Below are 15,926 nucleotides of genomic sequence, written 5' to 3'. Positions count from 1 at the left end.
ACTTGAAGATAAACCCTTTTCTAAACCTTCTTGTAGAAAAGACAATATCCTAGGAATCCTAACCTTACTCCATGAGTAACTCTTGGATTCGCACCAGTGTAAATATTTACGCCATATTTTATGGTAAATTTTCCTGGTAACAGGTTTCCTAGCCTGTATTAAGGTATCAATTACTGACTCCGAAAATCCACGCTTTGATAAAATCAAGCGTTCAATCTCCATGCAGTCAGCTTCAGAGAAATTAGATTTTGATGTTTGAAAGGACCCTGAATTAGAAGGTCCTGTCTCAGAGGCAGAGACCAAGGTGGACAGGATGACATGTCCACTAGATCTGCATACCAGGTCCTGCGTGGCCACGCAGGCGCTATTAGAATCACCGATGCTTTCTCCTGTTTGATCCTGGCAATCAATCGAGGAAGCATCGGGAAGGGTGGAAACACATAAGCCATCTTGAAGGTCCAAGGTGCTGTCAAAGCATCTATCAGGACCGCTCCCGGGTCCCTGGATCTGGACCCGTAACAAGGAAGCTTGGCGTTCTGGCGAGACGCCATGAGATCCATATCTGGTTTGCCCCAACGTCGAAGTATTTGGGCAAAGACCTCCGGATGAAGTTCCCACTCCCCCGGATGAAAAGTCTGGCGACTTAGGAAATCCGCCTCCCAGTCCATCCACGCCTGGGATGTGGATCGCTGACAGGTGGCAAGAGTGAGACTCTGCCCAGCGAATTATCTTTGATACTTCCATCATCGCTAGGGAGCTCCTTGTCCCTCCCTGATGGTTGATGTAAGCCACAGTCGTGATGTTGTCCGACTGAAACCTGATGAACCTCAGAGTTGCTAACTGAGGCCAAGCCAGAAGGGCATTGAGAACTGCTCTCAATTCCAGAATGTTTATTGGAAGGAGACTCTCCTCCTGAGTCCATGATCCCTGAGCCTTCAGGGAATTCCAAACAGCGCCCCAACCTAGCAGGCTGGAGTCTGTTGTTACAATTGTCCAGTCTGGCCTGCTGAAGGGCATCCCCCTGGACAGATGTGGCCGAGAAAGCCACCATAGAAGAGAATCTCTGGTCTCTTGATCCAGATTCAGCATAGGGGACAAATCTGAGTAATCCCCATTCCACTGACTTAGCATGCACAATTGCAGCGGTCTGAGATGCAGGCGTGCAAAAGGTACTATGTCCATTGCCGCTACCATTAAGCCGATTACCTCCATGCATTGAGCCACTGACGGGTGTTGAATGGAATGAAGGACACGGCAAGCATTTAGAAGTTTTGTTAACCTGTCCTCTGTCAGGTAAATCTTCATTTCTACAGAATCTATAAGAGTCCCCAAGAAGGGAACTCTTGTGAGTGGCAATAGAGAACTCTTTTCTACGTTCACCTTCCACCCATGCAACCTTAGAAATGCCAGAACTAACTCTGTATGAGACTTGGCAGTTTGGAAATGTGACGCTTGTATCAGAATGTCGTCTAGGTACGGAGCTACCGCTATTCCTCGCGGTCTTAGTACCGCCAGAAGAGAGCCCAGGACCTTTGTAAAGATTCTTGGAGCCGTAGCTAACCCGAAGGGAAGAGCTACAAACTGATAATGCCTGTCTAGGAAGGCAAACCTTAGGTACCGGTAATGATCCCTGTGAATCGGTATGTGAAGGTACGCATCCTTTAGATCCACTGTGGTCATGTACTGACCCTTTTGGATCATGGGTAAGATTGTCCGAATAGTTTCCATTTTGAACGATGGAACTCTTAGGAATTTGTTTAGGATCTTTAAATCCAAGATTGGTCTGAAGGTTCCCTCTTTCTTGGGAACCACAAACAGATTTGAGTAAAACCCTTGTCCGTGTTCCGACCGCGGAACCGGGTGGATCACTCCCATTAACAAAAGATCTTGAACACAGCGTAGAAACGCCTCTTTCTTTGTCTGGTTTGTTGACAACCTTGAAAGATGAAATCTCCCTTTGGGAGGAGAAGCTTTGAAGTCCAGAAGATATCCCTGGGATATGATCTCTAACGCCCAGGGATCCTGGACATCTCTTGCCCAAGCCTGGGCGAAGAGAGAAAGTCTGCCCCCTACTAGATCCGTTGCCGGATCGGGGGCCCACACTTCATGCTGTCTTAGGGGCGGCAGCAGGTTTTCTGGCCTGCTTGCCCTTGTTCCAGGTCTGGTTAGGTTTCCAGCCCTGTCTGAAACGAGCAACAGTTCCTTCCTGTTTTGTAGCGGAGGAAGTTGATGCTGCTCCTGCCTTGAAGTTACGAAAGGCACGAAAATTAGACTGTCTAGCTCTTGGTTTGGCTCTGTCTTGAGGCAGGGCATGTCCCTTACCTCCAGTAATGTCAGCGATAATTTATTTCAAACCGGGCCCAAATAATGTCTGCCCTTTGAAAGGTATGTTAAGCAATTTAGATTTAGAAGTCACATAGGCTGACCAAGATTTAAGCCACAGCGCTCTGCGCGCTTGAATGGCGAATCCTGAATTCTTAGCCGTAAGTTTAATTAAGTGTACTACGGCATCGGAAATAAATGAATTAGCTAGCTTAAGGACTCTAAGCTTGTCTGTAATCTCATCCAATGTAACTGAGTTAATGGTCTCTTCCAGAGATTCAAACCAGAATGCCGCCGCAGCCGTGACAGGCGCAATGCATGCAAGGGGTTGTAATATAAAACCTTGTTGAACAAACATTTTCTTAAGGTAACCCTCTAACTTTTTATCCATTGGATCTGAAAAAGAACAGCTATCTTCCACCGGGATAGTGGTGCGTTTAGCCAGAGTAGAAACTGCTCCCTCCACCTTAGGGACCGTCTGCCATAAGTCCCGTGTGGTGGCGTCTATTGGAAACATTTTTCTAAATATAGGAGGGGGAGAAAAGGGCACACCAGGTCTATCCCACTCCTTGTTAATAATTTCTGTAAGCCTTTTTAGGAATAGGAAAAACGTCAGTACACGTCGGTACCGCAAAATATTTATCCAGCCTACACATTTTCTCTGGGATTGCAACCGTGTTACAATCATTCAGAGCCGCTAATACCTCCCCTAATAATACACGGAGGTTCTCAAGCTTAAATTTAAAATTTGAAATGTCTGAGTCCAGCCTATTTGGATCAGATCCGTCACCCACAGAATGAAGCTCTCCGTCTTCATGTTCTGCCATTTGTGACGCAGTATCAGACATGGCTCTAACATTATCAGTGTACTCTGTTCTCACCCCAGAGTGGTCGCGTTTACCTCTAAGTTCTGGTAATTTAGATAAAACTTCAGTCATAACATTAGCCATGTCTTGTAAAGTGATTTGTAATGGCCGCCCTGATGTACTAGGCGTCGCAATATCACGCACCTCCTGAGCGGGAGATGCAGGTACTGACACGTGAGGAGAGTTAGTCGGCATAACTTTCCCCTCGTTGTCTGGTGAAATTTTCTTAAAATGTACAGATTGACTTTTATTTAAAGTAGCATCAATGCAATTAGTACACAAATTTCTATTGGGCTCCACATTGGCTTTTGAACATATTGCACAAAGAGATTCCTCTGTGTCAGACATGTTAAAACAAACTAGCAATTAGACTAGCAAGCTTGGAAAATACTTTTCAAATAAATTTGCAAGCAATATAAAAAAACGTTACTGTGCCTTTAAGAAGCACACAAAAACTGTCACAGTTGAATAACAATGAACCGGATTAGTTATAGAAACCAAATTTTCACAGTAAATGCATAAATTTAGCAAAGGATTGCACTCATTAGCAATGGATGATTAACCCTTAATATCAGAAAAACGGATAACAATTGAAAATATAAGCGTTTTTATCACAGTCAAAGCACAGTCTCACAGGTCTGCTGTGAGTGATTACCTCCCTCAAAACTAGTTTGGAAGATCCCTGAGCTCTGTAGAGACGTCCTGGACCATGCAGGGAGAAGAAGGCAGACTGTGACTGAATTTCTAATGCGTAGTAAAAGCGCCAAAATAGGCCCCTCCCACTCACAATACAACAGTGAAGGAAGCTCAGTGAACTGTTTTAATTCAAAACAAACGACAGCCATGTGGAAAATAACGCCCAAAACAATTTTTCACCAAGTACCTCAGATAATTAAACGATTTAACATGCCAGCAAACGTTTAAAATCTAATTTATGAAATGTCATTAAAAAGCCTGCTGCTAGTCGCTCACACTGCAGATTAGGCTAAAAGTTATATGCATACAGTATTTTCCCAGTGAAGTGCCATTCCCCAGAAATACTTAAGTGTAAACATACATACATATCAGCCTGATACCAGTTGCTACTACTGCATTTAAGGCTGTACTTACATTATATCGGTATTAGCAGTATTTTCTCAGTCAATTCCATTCCTTAGAAAATAATATACTGCAACATACCTCTTTGCAGGTGAACCTGCCCGCTGTCCCCTGTTCTGAAGTCACCTCACTCCTCAGAATGGCCGAGAACAGCAAATGGATCTTAGTTACGTCCGCTAAGATCATACACAAAACTCAGGTAGCTTCTTCTTCAAATGCTGCCTGAGAAAAAACAACACACTCCGGTGCCGTTTAAAATAAACTTTTGATTGAAGAAATAAAAACTAAGTTTAATAACCACAGTCCTCTCACACATCCTATTAGTTGGGTGCAAGAGAATGACTGGGTATGACGTAGAGGGGAGGAGCTATATAGCAGCTCTGCTTGGGTGATCCTCTTGCACTTCCTGTTGGGGAGGAGTTAATATCCCATAAGTAATGGATGACCCGTGGACTGACTACACTTAACAGGAGAAATGGGGTTTAAAGCTTCAATTAGTCCCTCAGAAGACTCTCAGGACCTCAGGAGAAGTTGTTTGCTGCTTGTAAATGTAGGCCCCACCCACCTCATTCGATGTTGCTGGGGCCTACACAAAACTAACAAACCTTGCCTGAAAGCAATGTGCGTTATAAACAACCCCAAAGAACCCTCAAGCAAATGTCCCATAAAACAGAAGACGTTACTCCCAGACACAAAAACGTTTGTCCCAAATTCACATAAACTGAGTGCCCACAAAAAATTAACCCTTTATGCAAGCTAGTAAAAACCTCTGTAAACACTAGGATTACTGCTTACCCTTCCCCTAATGGGGACACTGTCAGCCTTTCTGATTTAACACAGTCTCTGCAGAAAATATGACTGAACATACCTTATTAATGTATAGCAAGAAACCGTTCCTCACACTGAAGTTTTCCTGTACTCCTCAGCTCATGTGGGAACAGCAGTGGACCTTAGTTACAAATGCTAAGATCATCATCCTCCAGGCAGAAATCTTCATCTATGTCCTGCCTGAGAGCAAATAGTACAACACCGGTACAATTTAAAAATAACAAACACTTGATTGAAGATAAAACAAAACAGTTTAACACCTCTTCTCTTTACTCTTCCTGCTTAGAGTCAGCAAAGAGAATGACTGGGGGGTGGAGTTAAGGGGGGAGCTATATAGACAGCTCTGCTGTGGTGCTCTCTTTGCTACTTCCTGTCAGGAAGGACAATTTCCCACAAGTTAGGATGAATCCGTGGACTCGGTACATCATGCAAAAGAAAGTAGGAGAAACATCAGGGTATAAAAGGAGCCAGAAGAAATAATTTTAAAAGGGAGCGGCCCATCAAAAAAAAAATACTGGCAGGGTCGAGGACTCTCCCTGCAAGGAAGGAAAGGGATTTATCTGGTTAGCATAACTTAATTCCTTACTGTTGGTAAAACTATACCCAAGCTCCAGAGGACACTGAATGAATAACGGAAGGGAACTGAAAGAGGCAGACCCTAGTCTAAGGGCACCACAGCCTGCAAAACTTTTCTCCCGAAAGCTGCTTCAGCCGAAGCAAACACATCAAACTTGTAAAATTTATAAAAAAATGTGAAAGTGTGTAAGGAGGACCAGGTAACCGCCTTACAAATCTGATCTATAGGGGTTTCGTTCTTAAAAGCCCAAGAGGAAGCCACTGCTCTAGTGGAATGAGCCGTTATCCTCTCAGAAGGCTGTCGTCCCTCTGTCTCATAAGCTAAGCGGATGACAATCCTCACCCAGAAAGATAGAGAAGTCTAGGAACCAGAGTGTCGATAACACTCTCAGAGAACCCTCCTTTGGCTAAGACTAAGCGTTTAATATCCACGCAGTCAGCCTGAGAGAATCTAGATTTTGATAAATGAAGGGACCCTGTATCAACAGATCTCTGCGACAAGGTAACCTCCACTGAGTTGAGGACATCCCCACCAGATCCACAAACCATGTCCTTCACGGCCACAATGGAGCAATCAGAATCACAGATGCATGCTCCTGCTTGATGCGAGCCACCCCACGAGGGAGAAGCGGTAATGGAGGAAAAAGATAAATCAGAATGAACCTCCATGGTACTGATAGGGCATCTATCAGAACCCTTGTAAATATCCTTGGAGCAGTAGCTAGGCCAAATGGAAGAGCTATGAACTGGAAGTGCTGATTCAGAAAAGCAAACCTCAGTCACTGAAAATGTTCCCTGTGAATTGGGACGTGAAGGTATGCATCCTTCAGGTCTATTGTAGTCATAAACTATCCTTCCTGAAACAGAGGCAGGATTGACCGTATTGTTTCCATCTTAAAAGAGGGAACACACAGAAACTTGTTTAGGCACTTTAGGTCCAGAATTGGACGGAAAGTTCTCTCCTTAGGGACCACGAAAAGGTTTGAATAAAACCCCAAACATCTTTCTGCTGTAGGTACCGGGGAAATTACTCCTATAGATCCTGTACGCAACCTAAGAAGGCAGACCTCTTTTCTGGTCTTGTCGAAAGACTGGAGAGAAGGAATCTGCCCCTGGGCGGATGAGACTTGAATCCTATCCTGTATCCTTGAGATACAACCTGCAGGACCCAAGGATCCTCTACATCCTGGAACCAAGCGTCTGAAAAAAGAGACAGTCTGTCCCCTACTCGATCCGATCCCGGATCGGGGTCTGCCATTTCATGGCGATTTGTTCTCCACAGGCTTCTTAGTCTGTTTGGACTTATTCCAGGAGTGAGCCGGCTTCCAAGTACTCTTGGGCTGCTCGGACTTGGAAGAGGAATGCTTTTGTTGCAACTTGTCAGCACGAAAGGAACGAAAATTAGACAGTAGCCATCCCTTAGGCCTATTCTTCTTATCCTGCGTTAGGAAGGCACCTTTCCCTCCGGTAACCATAGAGATAATGGAGTCCAGCCCTGGACCGAATAAAATCTTCCCCTTGAAGGGAAGAGAAAGGAGTCTGGATTTAGAAGTCATATTGGCGGGCTAGACCCGCAAAGCCAGCAGCCTTTGTATCTATGCAAATCTGCATATTCGCGTCACAGATGAAGGAGTTAGCAATTCTCAGTGCCTTAATTCTCTCCTGAATATCCTCTAGGGGAGTCTCCACTTCAATGAGCTCCTCATGAGAGTGTCACACCAGTAGGTAGCTGCTTCAGCAACCGCGGCTACAGTTGCCGCTGGTTGAAATTAAAATCCTGTATGTTGAAACATCTTTCGCAGAAAAGTTTCCATCTTTTTATCCATAGGCTCTCTAAAAGAAGTATCTAAATCCGAGAAATATTTAGATGACTAGGTCAGGAGAACTATGTGGAACCTTTCTCTTGCATTTGTTAGCGGTTAGACGTAAGGCACTCAGGGCCGTAGACACCGCCGATTGTAACTGCGCGGTAAAGTCCGTTGGAAAAAAGCCCCCTCCAGATGGAGGATTAGTTGAGCCTCCTATAGTGACGAAAGGCAAAGAATGACTGGAGGATAGGGGAAGTTGAAGGGATATTTAAGCCTTTGGCTGGGGTGCCTTTGCCTCCTCCTGGTGGTCAGGTATTTCCCAACAGTAAGGAATTAAGTTGTGGACTCTCCCTGCCTTATGGAAAGAAATAAATATATAATAAAAAAATAAAAAAAAGCTCAAATATAGTTTAGCACCCAGGTGGGAAATGGCTTAGCACTCAAATGGTTAAAGTAGAAAGTTAAATTAAAGGGCCATAACATAAAAAAGGATGGCATGCTCTAATTATAGTATGAAACTTTAAGACTATCGACCCTGTACTACTTTGTGTTTAACCCCCACAAACATGTTAAACACACAGTAGAAGTACTGCTCAAGACCCAAAGGGCACTGCTGGTCTTGAGAAGTAAAAAAAATACAATCAGTCGCATGACTCGGCTGTTTAACTAGCTCTGCTGATTGGATCAGAGTCAGTTTCCACCCGTGACCTGCAGTGCACTTTATACCCCAAGAAGTACCTCTACTGTGTGTAAATCCTTTGCGGGGGAAAACACACTGTTGTGAAGGGTCGACAGTCTTAAAATTACATGCTCTAATGAATTAGAGCATGTCATTTTTTGACCATTATGGACCTTTAAGTGATTTCAATTAAATAAACATAAAATATTTTTACCTGGCAATATTAAGACAGCAGTTGGCCAGCCAGAAGAGCTAGAAAACTTTTTTAACTCAACCCATGAATTAAGGCTTTCATGAATAGGAAGCTTTGGTCCAAAACCAGATATTAGAGAATGTCTGCCTGGAATCATGAGGCGCAAAACATCCTCAGATTGTGCAGTGCCACACTGTGGGTCAAATTCTACCGATATCCACCTCACACATTCAGGAAATGTCACCTGGAAAACAAAAAAGTACTGTTAATAAATATTTAAACAGGCTCATTTTGAAAATTAAAAGGTCTATTGCAGTCCAAAAGAAGAGCCATGCAAATTATTCAAAATAAAGGCTATTCCAACTCATCTGAATATCCAGTCTTGAAATGTATTTATTTTAATACTTTGCATTGAGCTAATCCACTAATGGTTTTCCAATTTCAAACATTTTGAAAAAAAGATCCGGATTCAATAGCATAGACCACATTTTTACCCTTTTCACATAGAAAAACAAAAATTATGCTTACCTGATAAATGTCTTTCTTTCCGGATATGGAGAGTCCACAACGTCATTCCAATTACTAGTGAGAATATCACTCCTGGCCAGCAGGAGGAGGCAAAGAGCACCACAACAAAGCTTAAGTGTCACTCCTCTAACAATAATCCCCAGTCATTCGACCGAAGGGAAATGGAAAAAGGAATAACACAAAGGTGTAGAGGGTTAGGGTTAAGAAATTTATCAGGTAAGCATAAATTTTGTTTTCTTTCCGAAGCTATGGAGATCAAACAACGTCATTCCAATTACTAATGGGAACCAATACCCAAGCTAGAGGACATGGAATGAATAGGGAGGGAGAACAAGACAGGCAGACCTAAACAGAAGGCACCACCGCTTGAAGAACCTTTCTCCCAAAAGAAGTCTCAGCCGAGGCAAAAGTATCAAATTTGGAAAAAAGTATGCAGAGAGAACCAAATTGCAGCCTTGCAAATCTGTTCTACAGAAGCTTCATTTTTGAAATCCCAAGAAGAGGAGACAGCCCTCATGGAATGAGCTGTAATTCTCTCAGGAGGCTGCTGACCAGCAGTCTCCTAAGCAAAACAAATTATACTTCTCAACCAGAGTGAAAGAAGAAACAAACAGGGCAGCAGACTGGCAAAAATCCTTAGTTGCCTGTAGGTAGAATTTAAGAGCATGCACAACATCCAAGTTATGCAACAGACCTTCCTTATGAGGAGGATTAGGACAGAGAGAAGGCACAACAATTTCCTGATTAATATTTCTATCCAAAACAACTTTAGGGAGAAACCCCAATTTAGTACGAAGAACCATCTTATCCGCATGAAAGATAAGGTAAAGTGAATCACACTGCAAAGCCGAGAGTTCCGAAACTCTCTGAGCAGAAGAGATAGCAATAAGAAAAAAAAACCTTCCAAGATAACAACTTAATATCTATGGAATGCATTGGCTCAAACTGAGCCTGCTGCAAAACTTTAAGAACAAGATTGAGGCTCCAAGGAGGAGCAACAGGTTTAAAAACAGGCCTGATTCTGACCAGGGCCCTGACAAAAAGATTGCACATCTGGCACATCCGCCAGACGCTTATGTATAAGAATAGATAATGCAGAAATCTGACTTTTCAGAGAACTCACTGACAACCCTTTCTCCAGACCTTCCTGGAGAAAAGAATTTTTTTTTAAGGAATCCTGACCCTACTCCAAGAGTAGCCCTTTGATTCACACCAATAAAGGTATTTATGCCACACCTTATGGTAAATTTTACGAGTTACAGGCTTGCGAGCCTGCAGCATGGTCTCAATGACTGACTCAGAAAACCCACACTTAACCAGAACTAAGCATTCAATCCCCAAGCAGTCAGCTTCAGAGAAACGAGATTTGGATGGGGGAATGGACCCTGAGTTAGAAGGTCCTTCCTCAGAGGTAACCTCCAAGGTGGTAGAGAGGACATCTTCACTAGGTCTGCATACCAGATCCTGCGAGGCCATGCAGGAGCTATTAGAATAACCAACGCTCTCTCCTGTTTGATATGAGCAATGACTCATGGAAGAAGCGCAAAAGGAGGAAACAGATATGCTAAACCTAAAATCCAAGGAACCGCCAGAGCATCTATCAAAGCGGCCTACGGATCTCTTGACCTTGAACCGTACCTTGGAAGCTTGGCGTTCTACCGAGACGCCATCAGATCCAACTCTGTTACCCCCCACTTGAGGGTTAACCTGGAGAACACCTCCGGATGGAGAGCCCACTACCCGGGATGAAATGTCTGTCTGCTCAGGAAATCCGCTTCCCAGTTGTCCACTCCTGGAATGTGGATGGCAAAAAGACAACAATTGTGAGCTTCCACCCACTGAATAATCCGAGCCACCTCCTTCATGCCTAAGGAACTCCGAGTTCCTCCCTGGTGGTTGATGTAAGCCACTGAGGTGATTTTGTCCGACTGGAACCTTATAAACCAGGCTAAGGACAATTGAGGCCAAGCCTTAAAAGCATTGTAAATAGCTCTCAACTCCAATATATTTATGGGGAGAGCAGACTCCTCCTGAGTCCATAGTCCCTGCGCCTTTAACAAGACGCAGACTGGTGTGGTCACAAATACCCAGGAAGGTCTCTGGAAACATGTGCTCTGAGACAGATGGCCCAGAGAAAGCCACCACGGGAGAGAGTCTCTTGTCGACTGGTCTAGATCTATCCTCTGAGATAGATCCGAATGGTCTCCGTTCCATTGTCTGAGCATGCATAACTGCAAAGCACTCAAATGGAATCGAGCAAAGGGAATGATGTCCATGGAAGCTACCATCAGACCAATTACCTCTATACATTGAGCCACAGATGGCCGAACAGTAGACTGTAGAGAGAGGCAAGAGGAGAGTATTTTGGATATTCTGACCTCCGTCATAGATAGGGAATCTATTATGGTCCCTAAAAAAACGACCCTTATAGCTGGAACAAGGGAACACTTTTCCAGATTTACTTTCCATCTGTGGGAACGTGGAAAAGACAACAAGATCTCTGTATGAGAGTTTGCTTGCTGAAAAGGCGCCTGAACCAATATGTCGTCCAGGTAAGGTGCCACTGCAATACCCCCAGACCTGATCACTGTCAAAAGAGCCCCCAGAACCTTTGAGAAAATTCTGGGAGCTGTGGCAAGGCCAAATGGAAGAGCCACCAACTGAAATTGCTTGTCTAGAAAGGCAAATCTCAGGAATTTGTGATGATCCCTGTGGATGAGAACATGAAGATACGTGTCCTTCAGGTCTATGGTCGTCATGAACTGACCCTCTTGTACCAAAGGAAGAATGGAACGAATGGTTTCCATTTTGAAGGACGGTACCCTGAGAAATTTGTTGACACTTCAGCTCTAAAATGTCCCTTTAAGTTATTAAACATGTGCATACATTGTGGAGCTTTTGATTGCATTTGCATTCTTGCAGTATTATTAATCTGTAACTTTAAGGGACATGGAATCTAATGTTTTTTTCATTATTCGGATAGTGCATACTGTTTAAAAAAAAAACTTCTGGTTGAAACAGTATTTTATCAATTTTGCTTCATTTTCTTGGTATCTTTTCTTGAAGGGGCAGCATTGCTCTACTGGGAGCTAGATAAACACATCAGGTGAGACAATGACAAGAAGCATATATATGCAGTCACTTATCAGCCGCTATCTCAGTAGTGCATTACCGCTCCTGAACAAGCACATAAGCATACAAGCCCAGCTGCTTTATAGATCACCTTCGCCTTCGTCCTGGACACTGCTTTAGTGGCGGCCCTGCGTACAATTCTCCATGCCAATAGTCTGCATCCTAAGCATATGGGATTTGGCATGATTAAGGGAGAATACATAAGGTTGAAAAAAAATTGCTCAGAGTTGGATACCTTTTTCAGGGAAATTCTGGAACTGAAAGAAAAGTTCTTAGACAGAGGTTATAACAGCGAGGTTATAGACAGAGCTATAGTACAAGTAGCAGAGATGGACAGGAAAGAGTTGTTGTCTGATGACAAAAAACAATGCTTGGTATGGAAGGATGGTATGGAAGGATGCTGTTTTGTTTCTAAACGCAAATCGTACCATAGGAAATCATCTTTCACCAAGTGTTGTTAGCACCAAAAAGTCTAACGCCTAACAGGAGCAATTGGCTACTGTGTAAAGGACACTAAGTGCAGCAATATAAATTGTAAAGCCTGTGGACATGCTGTAGTTTTGAAACAGTTCCAATCACGTGTCACAAAGAGTGTATGAAACTGTAAGCTGTACCAATTGCAGGTCCAAATATGTGAATTTTCTAGTCCAGTGTGCGGAGTGTAAGATGCAATATGTGGGTATGACCACTAAGGAGGTAAGGATAAGAGAGCATTTAATTGATATCTTCACATCTACCACCTGTTCTGCATTAGCTGCACATTTTATAGATAAACACAAAGGACAGTTCAAATCATTTAAGTGGCAAGTGATTGAGAAAGTCAGCCTAACAGAGAGAGGAGGAAATTTAGATATGCTGTTGTCCAAACGGGAAGCATTTGGGATTTTTTCTTTGCAAATGAGATTGCTGCTAGGTTTTAATACTGAAGCAGATTTAATTAATGTGTGGAGATACCCCCCCCCCCCCCCATATAATCTTTTCCTGTCCTGGCTTTTATCCGTATGCTTTGACGCAAACTTTACCCTAATTAAATAAGAGTGTACCTTAGGGTTCATAGATAAGGGAACTTATATGTATACAAAGCTTTGATATCCTTGCCAGGCTTTTACATAAATAATCTCTTACATAGTTTTAGTTTTAAAACATGTTATAAGAATGGGAATTTGGATAAAGGGGGATAGTTATGTTATGATCAAAGATTAGTTACCAAAGACTAATATAGATCTATATAAGGAGAAGGATAAGAAGTTGGGGATTTAAGGGGTTAATCTATTTAAAATCTAAATGTGTAATTATGTAATTAACCTATCAGGAAGTTGTAATGCCTTTAAATAAGTGTAGGTGGATATCATGACTTAGGCTTCTGATGACGGCGTAAGCCGAAACACATCAAGCCCTTTGTCTTACACTTGCAAGTGTGTTTTTATCCTGCATCCATGCTGTAAATATAGTCTATTTTTGAATTGTCCTGAAGCAACGCATATCGAAGATTGTTTTCAGCCCTGCGTATAACCCAGCACTATGGCGCTAACCTAGGAGTGGCAGCTCTGGTGTGGGATGCAGTGAGCACTTTGTATGTACATTCATATATTATATTATTTACTGAATTTTAGGTTACAATACATGTGGGGCTCCTCTTTGTGTCACATTGGCATCCGGTGATTGTAGCATTCAAGGTGTTAATACGAGAGATCAGTAGTTTAAATAGGAAAGCAACATGGCTTTAGGTGTACATGAGGGCTGCACACACTCCATGCAGCATGAAAAATAATAGGCAATGTGTGATCGCTCTAACTGTAGCTTATATAGTTTAGAAGAAATTTTAGATTTTTTATTTAGTTGTTAATCCGGTGTGTACAGACCTTCAATTCTACCAGCCTACATGGTCACTGTATTTTTAAAGAGGCAATGAATGTGATAAAAAAAAAAAAAAAAAAAAAAAAAAAATCAATGGTTTAAAATCATTGCAGAAAAAACTGCTCAAAAGTTTTCCTTTAACCCCATGAAAAAAAATCTGGCCGACACATTCCACCAGCCCACATCTTTTAAGGAACGTACAGTCACCTAGATTCCAAGTTTTGCGTTAGAAGCTGTGCGGTGCTAACGAGCAGTTTATGCTCACAGCTCACTTACAGACAGCGCTGGTATTACAGGTTTTTACAAACCCGGCGTTAACTGCAAAAAAAGTGAGCAAAGAGAAAAATTTTGCTCCACATCTCACCTCAATACCAGAGCTGCTTACGTTAGCGGTGAGCTGGCTAATCGTGCTTGTGCACGATTTTCCCATAGGTATCAATGGGGGAGAGCCGGCTGAAAAAACACCTGCAAAAAAGCAGCGTAAAGCTCCTAACGCAGCTCCATTGATTCCTATGGGGAAATAAAAGTTATGTCTACACCCAACACCCTAACATGAACCCCGAGTCTAAACACCCCTAATCTGCCACCCCCGAAACCTACATTATATTAACCCCTAATCTGCCGCTCCGGACACCGCCACCACCTACATTATACTTATTAACCCCTAATCTGCTGCCCCCAACATCACCGACACGTACATTATATTTATTAACCCCTAATCTGCCGCCCCCAATGTCGCTGCAACCTTACTACATTTATTAACCCCTAATCTGCCTCCCACAACATCACCACCACTATAATAAAGTTATTAACCCCTAAACCTAAGTCTAAACCTAACCCTAACCCCCCTCCCCCTAACTTAAATATAATTTAAATAAATCTAAATAAAATTACTACAATTAACTAAATAATTCCTATTTAAAACTAAATACTTACCTATAAAATAAACCCTAAGCTAGCTACAATATAACAAATAGTTGCATTGTATCTAACTAAAGGTTTATTTTTATTTTACAGGCAAGTTTGTATTTATTTTAATTAGGTACAATAGTTATTAAATAGTTATTAACTATTTAATAACTACCTAGCTAAAATAAATACAAATGTACCAGTAAAATAAAACCTAACCTAAGTTACAATTACACCTAACACTACACTATAATTAAATTAATTACCTAAATTAAATACAATTAATTACAATGAAATAAAATTATCTACCCCTAACAAAATAAAAAAGACCGCCCCCCCAAAAAAAAAGCCCTACCCAACACTAAATTACAAATAGCCCTTAAAAGGGCCTTTTGCGGGGCATTGCCCCAAAGTAATCAGCTCATTTACCTGAAAACATTTTTACAATCCCCCCCCAACATTAAAACCCACCACCCACACAACCAACCCTACTCTAAAACCCACACAATCCCCGCTAAAAAAAAACTAACACTAACCTCCTAACTAACATCCTCTTAATTCCACGGCCGACGACTAAATGAAGGTTCCTTTAAATGACGTCATCCAAGATGGCATCCCTTCAATTCCGATTGGCTGATAGAATTCTATCAGCCAATCGGAATTAAGGTAGAAAAAATCCTATTGGCTGATGCAATCAGCCAATAGGATTGAACTGGCATTCTATTGGCTGATTGCATCAGCCAATAGAATGCCAGCTCAATCCAATTGGCTGATTGGATCAGCTAATAGGATTGAACTTAATCCTATTGGCTGATTGCATCAGCCAATAGGATTTTTGTCTACCTTAATTCCGATTGGCTGATAGAATTTTATCAGCCAATCAAAATTGAAGGGACGCCATCTTGGATGACGTCATTTAAAGGAACCTTCATTCAGTCGTCGGCCGTGGAAAGAAGAGGATGCTCCGCGTGCGATGTCTTGAAGATGGACCTGCTCCACGCCGGATGGATGAAGATAGAAGATGCTGTCTGGATGAAGACTTCTGCCCGTCTGGAGGACCACTTCTGCCTGGTTGGATGAAGACTTCTCCCGGCTTCGTTGAGGACTTCGGCCCGGTTGGGTGAAGACTT

At 42.5% G+C, this 15,926-nt stretch overlaps 1 protein-coding gene across 1 annotated transcript in view; it reads right to left on the bottom strand.

The window, feature by feature from the left end:
* MYCBP2 (MYC binding protein 2) overlaps window positions 1–15,926 on the bottom strand; it is a gene marked incomplete in the record, with an annotated part of 1,460,675 nt that overhangs the window by 589,137 nt on the left and 855,612 nt on the right. The window contains 1 exon segment of the mRNA XM_053707907.1: window positions 8,392–8,614. Within this exon segment, the coding sequence (XP_053563882.1) occupies window positions 8,392–8,614 (223 nt within the window).

Source organism: Bombina bombina, chromosome 3 (genome assembly GCF_027579735.1).
Source record: "Bombina bombina isolate aBomBom1 chromosome 3, aBomBom1.pri, whole genome shotgun sequence".
NCBI lineage: Eukaryota > Metazoa > Chordata > Amphibia > Anura > Bombinatoridae > Bombina > Bombina bombina.
This window is presented reverse-complemented; position numbering and strand designations above follow the sequence as displayed.